Genomic DNA, 19,039 nt, shown 5'->3' on the forward strand with positions numbered 1-19,039 from the left:
GGGTAACAGTCAAATTTCGCGGGAGATATCTAAGCTATGCTCTTTTGAAAGAACAAACTCCTCTCCAAAAGTAAACGTGCATTTCAACAAAATCGCATTTTTGTCACGAATAAAAGGCCAATAAAGGTAATGTAAATACTTTATTTAACGCATTGACGTTTTCCTGTTTTCGCAGGACACTGCTTTTGTTGACAACAACAAGACGTTAGCAGCTAGCTTAGGTAGCTAACTAACGGAAGCTAAAGTATTAGCGAGCTAACGTTAATAACCACACTCACATTTGCAGACCACGGTACAATCATTGTAACTATTTATGAGCTGAGTTGAGGTTTAGCTAGCAGTAGTGGAGATGGCATATGTGTTTAAGCCCTGTTCAAACTACCTAAACTAGCAAGGATACCGTGTTCATTACAGCTGCAATGCAAGATCCCATATCATGTGTTTAACTTAATAACTGTCTCCCCAGGCAGCCATGTTCTCTGAGGTGAGCGCCCCTCAGGAGGGTTCCTGTTCTCTTCTGTTGTGTCGTCCTGGCTCCGAGGACCAGGAGCCCTCCGTGTTTGACAGGGTCAAGCCGGCATACTCACCCTGCTCTGAGCGTTTCAAGCTGGGGGAGCGCAGCTTCAACCGCCAGTATGCGCACATTTACGCCACACGACTCATGCAGATGAGCCCCCTGCTCACGGAGAGGGCCCAGCAGAAATGGGGTAAGTGCAGGGTTGACCCCTAGCTCTCCAATTTGCTGCAACAGTTCATACACCAATACCTTGCTGAGAGTTAACTCTGTCCTGACTCCCTCCCTGTCAGGTGCAGATGTACGGATCAGGAAGTTGTGTGATCTGCAGATGGGTGAGCAGTGTTGCATTGTGGGAACCCTGTTCAAGCACATGGAACTGCAGCCATCCATTCTGAAGGAAATCAGTGAGGAAGTAAGAAGTTGCTAACATAAAATCAGACTTTGATTGTCATGAAACAAACCGGATCGTTTGCCAAAGTCTGTATACTGTTTATGGTAGTAACTCTTTAACTACATCTCTCTCTCTCTTAGCACAATCTGCTGCCCCAGCCTCCGCGCACGAGGTACATCAGCGAATCAGATGAGTTGATACTGGAGGACGAGCTGCAGAGGATCAAATTAGAGGGCAATATTGATGTGGACAAGTTTGTCACAGGTTTCTGTCTCCTCTGTACCTTCTACCTAGTGTATCAGGATAGACAAGCTTGTCTCAGTTCTCATGTAGTAATTATGACTGCCTCCTTTGTTTTGTTGTTTTTATTATTAATGTTTCTCGCTCTCCTTTCTCACTCTTAGGTAGTGTTATTGCTATTTATGGTGCAGAAAAGAATGATGGGAAATTCACAGTGGATGATTTCTGTACTGCTGACCTCCCCCCGCAGGCCCCCAGAACCACTCTCAGCTCAGACAGGTACACACACACACACCATACCTGACTTTGTGAAATGTCAAACTTTATAAGTGTACCAGTATCACAACACTGCAAAGGAAACTAAACAGGAAGCGGACCTAAATTCTAGAGGAAAACAGTCTTAATGTTGGATTAAACAGCCTTTTGTTGTCACCCAGAGTCACATTTGTTTATTTAACAAACTATAGCACACAATATTTAACAAAAGTAGGTTTTAAAGGACCAAAGCGTAGAGTCTGCTTTTTCTATTTTGCCAAGGAAAATGCGGTATTGTGACAACACTAAACTAATATATTATGTTGTGTGTAGGTTTGTGCTGCTGTTGTCAGGTTTGGGTCTGGGCGGTAGTCATGCAGATAGTATGCTGGCTTTACAGCTGCTTGTTGACATGGTAACGGGTCACCTAGGTGACCAGGGGGAGCAGAGTGGTGCATCGACAATCTCCAGGGTTCTACTGGCCGGGAACCTTCTGAGCCAAAGCACACAGGACAAGGACGCATCCACCAAGGTGAGGGGACTTATTTAGCTGTGACATCCATTCATTTCAGTTGATGAGAAAGTGAGCTATTACCGTAGCTTACACTTATCAAATCATTATAGTAGAATTGTCTTGACTTAGAGGCTACTGGTTCATTTTGAACTGTCCAGTGTGTGCGTGTGCGTGCGTGCAATGTTTTCCTAACTGTGTATTGTCCCTCCAGGCTAAATACTTGACTAAGAAAACCCAGGCAGGCACTGTGGATGCCATGCGTCTGCTGGATGAGATGCTGATGCAGCTGGTGGTGAGTTCCAGAGATTCCTACCACCTACACCAGGGATGTCACAGCCTGGGCAGTATTTATCTAGTTTGCCATAGAATGTGCCATTCATTCAGTTATCTGAAGTGTGTCCTCCTCTCCTAGTCGTCAGTTCCAGTGGATGTGATGCCGGGCCAGTATGATCCTACTAACTATACCCTGCCCCAGCAGCCCCTACACCACTGTATGTTCCCCCTCTCCTCCTCCTACCCCACCCTGCAGCTGGCCTCCAACCCACACCAGGCCACCCTGGATGGGGTGAGGTGAGTCTCAACAACCCTGGGGCTTCTGGACTTAGAGCTTGGAAACATTTTGTTTGTTTTGACCAACTTCACAAAGCATTCTCTGTGGAAGAGTAATGTGGTCACTGTTTTCAAATGGGATTTTTTTATTGCCATAACCTTTTGCATTAAGCGAGCTAATGTATTTCCTGATGCCCTTTGTACTACAGATATGTGCTAGCTAGGTGTAAGTTGGGTTGTGTATGTCATGTGAAGTTGTCTGTAAGGAGCCAATGCAAAGGTCTTCCCTGTGTGCCTTAGGATCCTGGGGACGTCAGGGCAGAATGTGAAAGACATCCAGAAGTACAGCAGCATGGACAGTCACCTGGAGATACTGGAGAATACACTGAGGCTTAGACACCTCGCCCCTACTGCACCTGACACACTAGGTATGAACACACACCTCACTCCTACTGCACCTGACACACTGGGTATGAACACACACCTCGCCCCTACTGTACCTGACACACTGGGTATGAACACACACCTCACTCCTACTGTACCTGACACACTGGGTATGAACACACACCTCACCCCTACTGTACCTGACACACTGGGTATGAACACACACCTCACTTCTACTGCACCTGACACACTGGGTATGAACACACACCTCACTCCTACTGCACCTGACACACTGGGTATGAACACACACCTCACCCCTACTGTACCTGACACACTGGGTATGAACACACACCTCACCCCTACTGTACCTGACACACTGGGTATGAACACACACCTCACCCCTACTGTACCTGACACACTGGGTATGAACACACACCTCGCCCCTACTGTACCTGACACACTGGGTATGAACACACACCTCACCCCTACTGTACCTGACACACTGGGTATGAACACACACCTCACCTCTACTGCACCTGATTTAGCGTCGGCTCGGCGGCCTTGGCCTCAGTGATTTAGCGTCGGCTCGGCGGCCTTGGCCTCAGTGATTTAGCGTCGGCTCGGCGGCCTTGGCCTCGGTGATTTAGCGTCGGCTCGGCGGCCTTGGCCTCGGTGATTTAGCGTCGGCTCGGCGGCCTTGGCCTCGGTGATTTAGCGTCGGCTCGGCGGCCTTGGCCTCTGTGATTTAGCGGCGGCTCGGCGGCCTTGGCCTCGGTGATTTAGCAGCGGCTCGGCGGCCTTGGCCTCAGTGATTTAGCGGCGGCTCGGCGGCCTTGGCCTCTGTGATTTAGCGGCGGCCTTGGCCTCAGTGATTTAGCGGCAGCTCGGCGGCCTTGGCCTCGGTGACAGGCTTCTCCACCCCGCTGCTTTGATCCAATCCTGCCGTTGTGCCCTGGCGAAGCATGGTGGATATTATAAAGTGGCTATCAGCTACCTACCTAACTTAACATTAGCTCAATTCCATCCAGCTGCTCGATGAAAAAAGTTTCTTCGTAGTAGGTCACTTTGAAAGTATAAACCCAAACGGTCAAATTGACCCTGCCCTTCTGTTTATTTTCAACTGGTAAAATGTGTTTGAAGTATGATGCGTGCAAGGGAGTTGCATGAATGAAGCATACACAACAAATCGGTTGGGCATGACGGAGGGGGCAGATTGTGGGACAGAATTAGGGATACAAACAAAGGGGGAATTGCCACCTCATACCTGACCCACTGGATAAGAACACACACACACCTCATACCTGACCCACTGGATAAGAACACACACACACCTCATACCTGACCCACTGGATAAGAACACATACACACACACACCTCATACCTGACCCACTGGATAAGAACACACACACACACCTCATACCTGACCCACTGGGTAAGAACACACACACACACACCTCATACCTGACCCACTGGATAAGAACACACACACACACCTCATACCTGACCCACTGGGTAAGAACACACACACACACACCTCATACCTGACCCACTGGATAAGAACACACACACACCTCATACCTGACCCACTGGATAAGAACACATACACACACCTCATACCTGACGCACTGGATAAGAACACACACACATGCACACCTCATACCTGACCCACTGGATAAGATACCTGACCCACTGGATAAGAACACACACACACACACACACCTCATACCTGACCCACTGGATAAGAACACACACACACACACACACCTCACTACACCCACTGGATAAGAACACACACACACACACACACTGGATAAGAACACACACACACACACCTCATACCTGATAAGAACACACACACACACCCACTGACCCACTGGATAAGAACACACACACACACACACACCTCATACCTGACCCACTGGATAAGAACACACACACACACACACACCTCATACTTGACCCACTGGATAAGAACACACACACACACACACCTATACCTGACCCACACACACACACACCTCATACCTGACCCACTGGATAAGAACACACACACACACTCATACCTGACCCACTGGATAAGAACACACACACACACACACACCTCATACCTGACCCACTGGATAAGAACACACACACACACACACCTCATACCTGACCCACTGGATAAGAACACACACACACACACACACACCTCATACCTGACCCACTGGATAAGAACACACACACACACACACCTCATACCTGACCCACTGGGTAAGAACACACACACACACACACACCTCATACCTGACCCACTGGATAAGAACACACACACACACACACCTCATACCTGACCCACTGGATAAGAACACACACACACCTCATACCTGACCCACTGGATAAGAACACACACACACACACACCTCATACCTGACCCACTGGATAAGAACACACACACCTCATACCTGACCCACTGGATAAAAACACACACACACACACACACACACACCTCATACCTGACCCACTGGATAAAAAAAAACACACACACACACACACACACACACCTCATACCTGACCCACTGGATAAAAACACACACACACACACCTCATACCTGACCCACTGGATAAAAACACACACACACACACACACCTCATACTTGACCCACTGGATAAAAAAACACACACACACACACCTCATACCTGACCCACGGGGTAAGAACACACACACACACACACACACCTCATACCTGAGCCACTGGGTAAGAACACACACACACACACCTCATACCTGACCCACTGGGTAAGAACACACACACACACACACCTCATACCTGAGCCACTGGGTAAGAACACACACACACACACACCTCATACCTGACCCACTGGGTAAGAACACACACACACCTCATACCTGACCCACTGGATAAGAACACACACACACCTCATACCTGACCCACTGGATAAGAACACACACACACACCTCATACCTGACCCACTGGGTAAGAACGCACACACACACACACACACACACACCTCATACCTGACCCACTGGATAAGAACACACACACACCTCATACCTGACCCACTGGATAAGAACACACACACACACACCTCATACCTGACCCACTGGATAAGAACACACGCACACCTCATACCTGACCCACTGGATAAGAACACACACACACACCTCATACCTGACCCACTGGATAAGAACATACACACACACACACACCTCATACCTGACCCACTGGATAAGAACACACGCGCACACACACACACACACCTCATACCTGACCCACTGGATAAGAACACACACACCTCATACCTGACCCACTGGATAAGAACACACACACACCTCATACCTGACCCACTGGATAAGAACACACACACACACCTCATACTTGACCCACTGGATAAGAACACACACACACACCTCATACCTGACCCACTGGATAAGAACACACACACACACACACCTCATACCTGACCCACTGGATAAGAACACACGCACACACACCTCATACCTGACCCACTGGGTAAGAACACACACACACACACACCAAAATACCTGACCCACTGGATAAGACACACACACACCTCATACCTGACCCACTGGATAAGAACACACACACACACACCTCATACCTGACCCACTGGATAAGAACACACACACACACACACACACACCTCATACCTGACCCACTGGATAAGAACACACACACACACCTCATACCTGACCCACTGGATAAGATCACACACACACACACACACACCTCATACCTGACCCACTGGATAAAAACACACACCTCATTCATACCTGACCCACTGGATAAAAACACACACACACACACACACACACACCTCATACCTGACCCACTGGATAAAAACACACACACACACACACACACCTCATACCTGACCCACTGGATAAAAACACACACACACACACACACACACACACATACCTCATACCTGACCCACTGGATAAAAACACACACACACACACACATACTTCATACCTGACCCACTGGATAAAAACACACACACACACACACACATACCTCATACCTGACCCACTGGATAAAAACACACACACACACACACACATACCTCATACCTGACCCACTGGATAAAAACACACACACACACACACACATACCTCATACCTGACCCACTCATACCTGACCCACTGGATAAGAACACACACACATACCTGACCCACTGGGTAAGAACACACACACACACACACACCTCATTCCTGAGCACTAAGAACACACACACACACACACCTCATACCTGACCCACTGGATAAAAACACACACACACACACACACATACCTCATACCTGACCCACTGGATAAAAACACACACACACACACCCACTGGACACACACACACACACCTCCTCATACCTGACCCACTGGATAAAAACACACACACACATACCTGACCCACTGGACACACACATACCTGACCCACTGGATAAAAACACACACACACATACCTCATACCTGACCCACTGGATAAAAACACACACACACACACACCTCATACCTGACCCACTGGATAAAAACACACACACACCTCATACCTGACCCCTGGATAAAAACACACACACACACACCTCATACCTGACCCCTGGATAAAAACACACACACACACACACTCACCTGACCCACTGGATAAAAACACACACACACACACACACACGCCTACCTGACCCACTGGATAAAAACACACACACACACACACCCACACACACACACACATACCTGACCTGGATAAGAACACACACACACCTCATACCTGACCCACTGGATAAGAACACATACACACACACACACACACCTCATACCTGACCCACTCATACCTGACCCACTGGATAAGAACACACACACACACACCTCATACCTGACCCACTGGATAAGAACACACACACACCTCATACCTGACCCACTGGATAAGAACACATACACACACCTCATACCTGACCCACTGGATAAGAACACACACACATGCACACCTCATACCTGAACCACTGGATAAGAACACACACACACGCACACCTCATACCTGACCCACTGGATAAGAACACACACACATGCACACCTCATACCTGACCCACTGGATAAGAACACACACACACGCACACCTCATACCTGACCCACTGGATAAGAACACACACACACACACACCTCATACCTGACCCACTGGATAAGAACACACACACACACCTCATACTTGACCCACTGGATAAGAACACACACACACACACCTCATACTTGACCCACTGGATAAGAACACACACACACACACCTCATACCTGACCCACTGGATAAGAACACACACACACCTCATACCTGACCCACTGGATAAGAACACACACACACACACCTCATACCTGACCCACTGGGTAAGAACACACACACACCTCATACCTGACCCACTGGATAAGAACACACACACACACACACCTCATACCTGACCCACTGGATAAGAACACACACACACCTCATACCTGACCCACTGGATAAGAACACACACACACACACACCTCATACCTGACCCACTGGATAAGAACACACACACACACACACACCTCATACCTGACCCACTGGATAAAAACACACACACACACACACACACACACACACACACCTCATACCTGACCCACTGGATAAAAAAAAAACACACACACACACACCTCATACCTGACCCACTGGATAAAAACACACACACACACACACCTCATACCTGACCCACTGGATAAAAACACACACACACACACCTCATACTTGACCCACTGGATAAAAAAACACACACACACACACCTCATACCTGACCCACGGGGTAAGAACACACACACACACACACACACCTCATACCTGACCCACTGGGTAAGAACACACACACACACACACCTCATACCTGAGCCACTGGGTAAGAACACACACACACACACACCTCATACCTGACCCACTGGGTAAGAACACACACACACCTCATACCTGACCCACTGGATAAGAACACATACACACACACACACCTCATACCTGACCCACTGGATAAGAACACACACACACCTCATACCTGACCCACTGGATAAGAACACACACACACACACACCTCATACCTGACCCACTGGATAAGAACACACACACACCTCATACCTGACCCACTGGATAAGAACACACACACCTCATACTTGACCCACTGGATAAGAACACACACACACACCTCATACCTGACCCACTGGATAAGAACATACACACACACACACACCTCATACCTGACCCACTGGATAAGAACACACGCGCACACACACACACACACACCTCATACCTGACCCACTGGATAAGAACACACACACCTCATACCTGACCCACTGGATAAGAACACACACACACCTCATACCTGACCCACTGGATAAGAACACACACACACACACCTCATACTTGACCCACTGGATAAGAACACACACACACACCTCATACCTGACCCACTGGATAAGAACACACACACACACACACCTCATACCTGACCCACTGGATAAGAACACACGCACACACACCTCATACCTGACCCACTGGGTAAGAACACACACACACCAAAATACCTGACCCACTGGATAAGACACACACACACCTCATACCTGACCCACTGGATAAGAACACACACACACACACCTCATACCTGTCCCACTGGATAAGAACACACACACACACCTCATACCTGACCCACTGGATAAGAACACACACACACACCTCATACCTGACCCACTGGATAAGATCACACACACACACACACACACCTCATACCTGACCCACTGGATAAAAACACACACCTCATTCATACCTGACCCACTGGATAAAAACACACACACACACACACACACACCTCATACCTGACCCACTGGATAAAAACACACACACACACACACACACTCATACCTGACCCACTGGATAAAAACACACACACACACACACACACACATACCTCATACCTGACCCACTGGATAAAAAAACACACACACACACACACATACCTCATACCTGACCCACTGGATAAAAACACACACACACACACCTCATACCTGACCCACTGGATAAAAACACACACACACCTCATACCTGACCCCTGGATAAAAACACACACACACACACCTCATACCTGACCCCTGGATAAAAACACACACACACACACCTCATACCTGACCCACTGGATAAAAACACACACACACACACACACCTCATACCTGACCCACTGGATAAAAACACACACACACACCTCATACCTGACCCACTGGATAAAAACACACACACACCTCATACCTGACCCACTGGATAAAAACACACACACACACACACACCTCATACCTGACCCACTGGATAAAAACACACACACACACACCTCATACCTGACCCACGGGGTAAGAACACACACACACACCTCATACCTGAGCCACTGGGTAAGAACACACACACACACGCCTCATACCTGACCCACTGGATAAGAACACACACACCTCATACCTGACCCACTGGGTAAGAACACACACACACACCTCATTCCTGAGCCACTGGGTAAGAACACACACACACACACACACCTCATACCTGACCCACTGGGTAAGAACACACACACACACCTCATACCTGACCCACTGGGTTAGAAAACACACACACCTCATACCTGACCCACTGGATAAGAACACATACACACACACACACACCTCATACCTGACCCACTGGATAAGAACACACACACACCCACTGGATAAGAACACACACACACACACACCTCATACCTGACCCACTGGATAAGAACACACGCACACACACCTCATACACACACACACACACACACACCTCATACCTGACCCACTGGATAACAACACACACACACCTCATACCTGACCCACTGGATAAGAACACATATATATATACACACACACACACCTCATACCTGACCCACTGGATAAGAACACACACACACACCTCATACCTGACCCACTGGATAAGAACACACACACACACCTCATACCTGACCCACTGGATAAGAACACACACACCTCATACCTGACCCACTGGATAAGAACACACACACACACCTCATACCTGACCCACTGGATAAGAACACACGCACACACACCTCATACCTGACCTACTGGGTAAGAACACACACACACACACACACACCTCATACCTGACCCACTGGATAAGAACACACACACACACCTCATACCTGACCCACTGGATAAGAACACACGCACACACACCTCATACCTGACCCACTGGGTAAGAACACACACACACACACACCTCATACCTGACCCACTGGATAAGAACACACACACACACCTCATACCTGACCCACTGGATAAGAACACACACACACACACACTCATACCTGACCCACTGGATAAGAACACACACACACACCTCATACCTGACCCACTGGATAAAAACACACACACCACACACACCTCATACCTGACCCACTGGATAAAAACACACACACACACACACCTCATACCTGACCCACTGGATAAAAACACACACACACACCTCATACCTGACCCACTGGATAAAAACACACACACACACACTTCATACCTGACCCACTGGATAAAAAAAACCACACACACACACACACACACACCTCATACCTGACCCACTGGATAAAAACACACACACACACACACACACACCTCATACCTGACCCACTGGATAAAAAAAACACACACACACACACACACCTCATACCTGACCCACTGGATAAAAACACACACACACACACACCTCATACCTGACCCACGGGGTAAGAACGAACACACACACACACACACCTCATACCTGACCCACGAGGTAAGAACACACACACACACACACCTCATACCTGAGCCACTGGGTAAGAACACACACACCTCATACTTGACCCACTGGGTAAGAACACACACACTTTCTCCCTCACTCTCTCTGGTTGTGCAGACTAAGGTACATGTCTTATCTGGTGTTCTCTCAGGGTGTTATCCATTCTACCTGAAGGACCCTTTCATCCTGGAGGAATGTCCTCATGTCTACTTCAGCGGCAACGCCCCCTCCTACCAGGCCAAACGCATCACCGGTGAGTCCCCACTGTTACTGGAAACCTGGCATGACTGTTTATTCACATTGGAGCATTGCACTGTGCTGGTCCAGTATTACACACTGACAGTTGCCAGTCCTTTCTACACTGAACAAAAATATAAATGCAACATGCAGCAATTTCTAAGATTTAACTGAGTTACAGTTCACATGAGGAAATCAGTCAACTGAAATAAGTAACATAGTCCCTAATCTATGGATTTCAAATGACTGGGAATACAGATATGCATCTGTCGATCACAGATAGGTTTTCTGATCCACGACCCTGTCAGTATCTGGTGTGACCATCATTTGCCTCATGAAGCACGACACATCGCCTTCACATAGAGTTGACCAGGCTGTTGATTGTGGCCTGTGAAATGTTGTCCCACATTAGGGCTGTGGCAGTCATCAAATTTTGTCAGCTGGTTATTGTCAAGCAAAAGCCTGCCTGTCTCACAGTAATTTACCGTCAATTAAGATAAGCACGTTCAGCATCTCCAGGCTTCCACACATACACGCCAGCTGATGCGTGCCTTAATAAAGTTGAATAAACTAGTTGAATGTTCACCATCACAATAAATCCTTGATTTATTTTGGTCAGGTCTAAAGAAACATGATATTATTATTTTTCTACACTTTGGCATCCGCCACCCCAGGTTAGTCCATCGGACTTCCAGTGTGTGATTTAAGTGTGATTTATCACTGGAACGTATTTCCACTGCTCCAGAATCTAATGGTGGAAAGCTTTACACCACTCCAACCGACGCTTGGCATTGCGTATGGATGATCTTAGGCTTGTGTGCGGCTGCTCGGCAAAGGAAACCCATTTCATGAAGCTCCAGACGAACAGTTCTCGTGCTGACGTTGCTTCCAGAGGCAGTTTGAAACTCGGTAGTGAGTGTTACAACCGAGGACAGACTATTTTTACGCGCTTCTGCACTCAGCAGTCCTGCTCTGTAAGCTTGTGTGGCCTACCACTTTGCGGCCGAACCAATGTTGCTCCTAGACGTTTCCACTTCACAATAACAGCACTTTACAAATAGACTTGTTAGAACGATGGCATCCTATGACGGTGCCACGTTGAAAGTCACTGAGCTCTTCACTAAGGCCATTCTACTGCCAATATTTGTCTATGGAGATTGCATGGCAGTCTGCTCAATTGTATACACCTGTCAGCAACGGGTGTGGCAAAAAAAAGACATTTTGGTTTAGCATAAAGTAACCAGTCCATCCAGTATGCATAATAATATAGTCCACACTCAAAGGCAATTACTCATTCTATTTGATTTTAGAGTACAGACTAGACCAATTATGTACTAAAGACATCTTAAATCAGTTTAGTTTTTCTGCCATTGTTATATGGGGTAGGCTATGTATTGTATGGCACAATCATCATTTCAATTCAGATTTTTTTTCTGGGCCTGGGCTCATTAAGCCTATGCATAAGCTCTAATGAAGCCCCCTAATATACAGCCAGGTCATCTGATTAGCTGGCTGCCTCGGACAGATTTGCATATTCAGAGTTGTAACCGAAAGACGTGGATGTCAATTTTAAGGCAGCCTTCCGCACCTCTGATTCAGAGGGGTTGGGTTAAATGCGGAAGACACATTTCACTAAACTGAAAACATCGACTAGGTATTCCCTTCCAGTAATACAGTGAGGGGAAAAAGTATTTGATCCCCTGCTGATTTTGTATGTTTGCCCACTGACAAAGACATTATCAGTCTATAATTTTAATGGTATGTTTATTTGATAGTGAGAGACAGAATAACAACAAAACAATCCAGAAAAACACATGTCAAAAATGTTATAAATTGATTTGCATTTTAATGAGGGAAATAAGTATTTGACCCCTCTGCAAAACATGACTTAGTACTTGGTGGAAAAACCCTTGTTGGCAATCAGAGGTCAGATGTTTCTTGTAGTTGGCCACCAGGTTTGCACACATCACAGGAGGGATTTTGTCCCACTCCTATTTGCAGATCTTCTCCAAGTCATTAAGATTTTGAGGCTGACGTTTGGTCTTGGCCATGGTGGAGAGTTTGGAATCTGATTGATTGATTTCTTCTGTGGACAGGTGGCTTTTATACAGGTAACAAACTGAGATTAGGAGCACTCCCTTTAATAAGTGTGCTCCTAATCTCAGCTCGTTACCTCTATAAAAGACACCTGAGAGCCAGAAATCTTTCTGATTGAGAGGGGGTCAAATACTTATTTTCCTACTTAAATTGCAAATCAATTTATAACATTTTTGACATGTGTTTTTCTGGATTTTTTTGTTGTTATTCTCCCATTAAAATTATAGATTGATCATTTCTTTGTCAGTGGGCAAACGTACAAAATCAGCAGGCGATCAAATACGTCCCTCACTGTATGCTTGAAGGTGTTTTGCATTAATCATCACCTTATAAAGCGCTGTCCATTTCGTTGAGTTTAGGCTTTGAAACAACATCCACAGCAACCATGTTTTTACAGTTTCAACCCCCTGTTGAACTTTTCTTCAAATTGATCATCATAGTGAGGTGAGTTTTAGAAGTATGATAGGCCTAAGTGTTGGATGTGATTTTGGATTGCATTTGCTTTGGTGTGAGTGGTTCGAGAGACAATACAGTCCTGAGTACCAGGCCATTAAGACCTGATGGTAGTTAGCAGGTTGGGTACTACCAAAGCATGTCCAGAGTGCCTTAAAGGAGATTACCATGACTCAACGGCCACATGGAATTTTACTGCGGTCATGACCGGTAGGTAATACAGTCACTGCAACAGCCCTAGTCCCACTGCTCTTCAATGGCTGTGTGAAGTTGCTGGATATTGGCAGGAACTGGAACATGCTGTTGTACGTGTCAATCCAGAGCATCCCAAACAAGCTCAGTTGGTGACATGTCTGGTGAGTATGCAGGACATGGAAGAAACTGGTAAATGTTCAGTTTCCGGGAATTGTGTACAGATCCTTGCGACATGGGGCTGTGCATTATCATGCGAAACATGAGATGATGGTGGCGGATGAATGGCACGACAATGGGCCTCAGGATCTTATCATGGTATCTATGTTCATTCAAATTGCCATCAATAAAATGAAATAGTTTGTTGTCCGTAGCTTAGGTCTGCCCATACCATAACCCCACCACCATGGGGCACACTGTTCACAACATTGACATCAGCAAACCGCTCGCCCACGCAACGCCATACATGTTGTTCTGCCATCTGCCCAGTACAGTTGAAACCGGGATTCACCTGTGAAGAGCACACTTCTCCAGCGTGCCAGTGACCATCGAAGGTGAGCATTTGCCTACTGAAGTCGGTTACAACGCTGAACTGTAGTCAAGTCAAGAGCCTGCTGAGGACAACGAGCATGCAGATGAGCTTCCCTGAGACGGTTTCTGACAGTTTGTGCAACATTTCTTCAGTTGTTCAAACCCCGTTTCATCAGCTGTCCGGTTGGCTGGTCTCAGACAATCCCGCAGGTGAAGAAGCCGTATGTGGAGGTCCTGGACTAGCGTGGTTACACGTGGTCTGCGTTTGTGAGGCCGGTTGGACGTACTGCCAAATTCTCTAAAACATTGGAGGTTGCTTATGGTAGAGAAAAACATTCAAATTATCGATTAGCAACAGCTCTGGGGGACATTCTTGCAGTCGGAAGGCCAATTACGCGCTCCCTCAAAACTTCGGACATCTGTGGCATTGTGTGACAAAACTGCACATTTTATAGGGGTATTTTATTGTCCTCAGTGCAAGGTGCACCTGTGTAATGATCATGCCATTTAATTAGCTTCTTGATATGCCACACCTGTCAGATGGATGGATTATCTTGGTAAAGGAGAAAAGCTCACTAACAGGGATGTAAACACTTTGTATGCAACATTTTCTGGCATCATTTATTTCAGCTCATGAAACATGGGAACAACACTTGTTCTGTTAAAAATGTTCAGTGTACATTTTATGGGATCTTTTGCGATCTACATATGTTTTAGCAACTGGTGTACTGTAGTTGCATGGGTGACATGGGGTGTAATTTAATGACCAGTTACATGCCCCACCCTCCCTAGGTGCTGAAGGTCAGGAAGTCCTCCTGGTGGCTATTCCAGAGTTCAGCAGCACTCAGACAGCCTGCCTGGTCAACCTCCGGACTCTGGAGTGTGAGCCAATCCGCTTCTCTTCCTTCTCTGCTGGTGATGATGAGGAGAGTGAGATGAACATCAGCCACTGAAGGAGCAACACACACTCTTTGTCCTCAGCCCCTTCCCCTGGTCCTCAAATGGAATCAGGTTGTACACTATCAAAAATGTTTTTAAAGTGTCTGCTGAAGTCTCTTATTGGTTTCTCTTGATCAGCAAAGATATCAGTCATTATATATATAGTAAATATGGAGGATCAATGATGCTGTGCAGTCATCCCAGTACTGTTTGAGGAGAAGGAAACATGTTGCTAATGAAAGGTGTGTGTGATGGAACGGACTGTCTAATGAAGCGCTTTGTTTGTGTGCCGGTGCCCAGACTCCTGTATTTGTCAACACACATTGTTTCCATTTTAGTACGGTAGATGATGTCATGAAGAACAAAACACAAATGCTGTACGTAAATGAGCCTTTATTCATTGAAAAAATAACTTTCCTCAGCTACGTTATGAGGAACATTTCAGAAAATCTCTCGTTCTCTCAACCTTCAACTAACATTTTGTGAAGTTAACATTTTAATGTCTGTTGGTATTATGATTTTGCTGTCATGGGTGAAAATAATGTAAATAAATCCTCACTTTTCAAAGAAATACATTTTGCTTCTTTGTTTTTACTCTTCAGGGGTGGAGGTGGTAAAAATAAGTTTAATTTACAACCAGCACATATACATGATCTCTGAAGCACATTCTCTAGGAAGGCCTTGGTGTAAAAGGACCTTCCCAGATATCGGTACTGACATTTTCATTTGTGTTGAACTTCGTATCAAAAGACCTACTCAAGCAGTTATACAGAACACTGACATTAGCGTGTGCGCCTGACTATTCAACATCATTGTTCCTTTTGAGTTTCTGTAAATATACCAACGCTTCTTGTGGCCCATTTGTAGATCTGAAAGAATGGATGGGTTCAGTAATATAGGAGGGGGAGAGTCAATCTATCCTATTGGAGATTAAGCCATGTTGCTTAAACATATCCAGTCCACTCAGATTTTCAAGGGGTCATTTAATTGTCCAGGAATTGAGTTAACAGTCTGGGCTTGACTGACAAATTGGTCCTGTTCAACTTCTTCCTTCCCTACCTTGATTATTTTAAGGAAATGGGGAGAAAGGATGTATTGGAACAAGGTCTTGGTGTTACCCTTAGTAATCGTCGATCTCGTAGTTGTAATCCAAGATGGAGTCTGTGAAACCTTCTGGCGCCGATGTTTGCCCCTCTCCTATGAGCCACGAGTCGTACCAGGCAGTGGTGGGCTCTGCCTCTGTTGTCGTGGGAACCGGCGTGGTTGTCGGGGGCAAAGTCGTTGTCGATCTCATCAGTTTCTGTTGTCGTAGACGACGGAGGCGGCCGAGCCTCCTCTTTTGCTGGCGCATGCGACTCGTCTCAGGTTCATTGGCGGCAGCACCATTGTTATGAACTGTTTGGCTGTTACCGTTGGAGGCGGTGTTCCGTCGTGTTCCACCGTTGCCGTGGCTGAGCAAGCGGATGGGCTTGTTGCCGTGCAGGGCCATGATCTGTTGATGAATTGATAGTATTTATATAGCGCTTCATTGGCTCTCAAAGGGCTAATGGGTAACCTAATTGTAGGTGTAGCAGTACGCACCTGTTTGATGCGGTCCCAGTTGGACTTGGCCAGGTTAAAGCTGCAGGTAGTTGCCCCCGGCTCGTAGCCCACCACACACAGCTTGGTCAGGGGGGTGAAGCCTTCTGCCCGCACCGTCACACGGTACTCACCTGGGTTCAACAAGCGCCAGTAGTCCCCTGTTACAGCTGTGGAGGGAGGAGAGGGGTTAGACTGCACATTCAGTGAGGATAGCAGGCTCCTGGAGTGCTTTTGGTTTGTTCAGGGACAAAGGGACAGCAGGCTGTTACCAATAGTGCTCACCTGAAGTTTCATGAATCTGCCAATATGGCGGTGCATGGCAACACTGATTTGTTAAGCAGTAATGCAGGAGGCAGTATGGGGTATGGCTGACACTGTACCCACCTGTAGTGACATCATGGTTGACCCCCTCTACAGACACTGTGGCATTAGTGATGGGGTTCCCCTCATTGTCTTTCACCACGCCCCTGATCCCACGATGTACCTGGGTGAAGTGAAAACCAGGGGTCAAAGGGTCACGGTCACTATACAGCCACTCCATGACTAGGTGTGTTTGGTAAATTGTGTGTGTGTGATTACCTGCTCCATGAAGGTGAGCATGGCCTCTCTGTTCTTCTCCCACTCAATGACCAGCTCACTCTGATGGGGGAACTTATCACAGCCCAGGAACATTGACAGCTCCAGACAGTTAGTGTGCAGGTAGCTGAAATCATTCATACCTGAGGACGGAGGAGGATAGGGGGGAGGGAGAGACGGGAAGGAGAAAGGGATGAGGGAGAGACGGGAAGGAGAAAGGGACGAGGGAGAGACGGGAAGGAGAAAGGGACGAGGGAGAGACGGGAAGGAGAAAGGGACGAGGGAGAGACGGGAAGGAGAAAGGGACGAGGGAGAGACGGGAAGGAGAAAGGGACGAGGGAGAGACGGGAAGGAGAAAGGGACGAGGGAGAGACGGGAAGGAGAAAGGGACGAGGGAGAGACGGGAAGGAGAAAGGGACGAGGGAGAGACGGGAAGGAGAAAGGGACGAGGGAGAGACGGGAAGGAGAAAGGGACGAGGGAGAGACGGGAAGGAGAAAGGGACGAGGGAGAGACGGGAAGGAGAAAGGGACGAGGGAGAGACGGGAAGGAGAAAGGGACGAGGGAGAGACGGGAAAGAGACGGGAAAGGGACGAGGGAGAGACGGGAAGGAGAAAGGGACGAGGGAGAGACGGGAAGGAGAAAGGGACGAGGGAGAGACGGGAAGGAGAAAGGGACGAGGGAGAGACGGGAAGGAGAAAGGGACGAGGGAGAGACAAAGGTAGCAATTATT

At 47.3% G+C, this 19,039-nt stretch overlaps 2 protein-coding genes across 3 annotated transcripts in view; one reads left to right on the plus strand and one right to left on the minus strand.

The window, feature by feature from the left end:
- LOC139390143 (polymerase (DNA directed), delta 2, regulatory subunit) lies at positions 1 to 16,722 on the plus strand. The gene is made up of 11 exons (XM_071137342.1): positions 1 to 126; positions 467 to 707; positions 808 to 929; positions 1,049 to 1,172; positions 1,313 to 1,427; positions 1,737 to 1,935; positions 2,129 to 2,209; positions 2,330 to 2,487; positions 2,767 to 2,894; positions 11,854 to 11,955; positions 16,005 to 16,722. The coding sequence occupies exons 2-11, from the start codon at positions 473 to 475 to the stop codon at positions 16,163 to 16,165; spliced, it is 1,425 nt and encodes a 474-aa protein (XP_070993443.1). The 5' UTR covers positions 1 to 126; positions 467 to 472; the 3' UTR covers positions 16,166 to 16,722.
- Positions 16,528 to 19,039, minus strand: part of LOC139390141 (inactive carboxypeptidase-like protein X2) — a 25,357-nt gene continuing 22,845 nt past the window's right edge. For both annotated transcript variants that reach the window (XM_071137341.1, XM_071137340.1), the window contains 4 exons: positions 18,312 to 18,451; positions 18,117 to 18,216; positions 17,733 to 17,899; positions 16,528 to 17,643 (listed from right to left, as the gene is read on the minus strand). In XM_071137341.1, the coding sequence (XP_070993442.1) occupies positions 17,272 to 17,643; positions 17,733 to 17,899; positions 18,117 to 18,216; positions 18,312 to 18,451 (779 nt within the window). In that variant the 3' untranslated portion in view covers positions 16,528 to 17,271. The remainder of the gene's footprint in view (positions 17,644 to 17,732; positions 17,900 to 18,116; positions 18,217 to 18,311; positions 18,452 to 19,039) is intronic.

The sequence above is a fragment of the Oncorhynchus clarkii genome, chromosome 30, assembly GCF_045791955.1.
Source record: "Oncorhynchus clarkii lewisi isolate Uvic-CL-2024 chromosome 30, UVic_Ocla_1.0, whole genome shotgun sequence".
Taxonomy (NCBI): domain Eukaryota; kingdom Metazoa; phylum Chordata; class Actinopteri; order Salmoniformes; family Salmonidae; genus Oncorhynchus; species Oncorhynchus clarkii.

Bases quoted from the DNA above. Each gene is read 5' to 3' on its own strand.
- LOC139390143 (XM_071137342.1), top strand. From the start codon at position 473: ATGTTCTCTGAGGTGAGCGCCCCTCAGGAGGGTTCCTGTTCTCTTCTG. The intron at 2,895-11,853 runs GTATGAACACAC...GTGTTCTCTCAG, and splicing joins TACTGCACCTGACACACTAG to GGTGTTATCCATTCTACCTG. The intron at 11,956-16,004 runs GTGAGTCCCCAC...CACCCTCCCTAG, and splicing joins CCAGGCCAAACGCATCACCG to GTGCTGAAGGTCAGGAAGTC.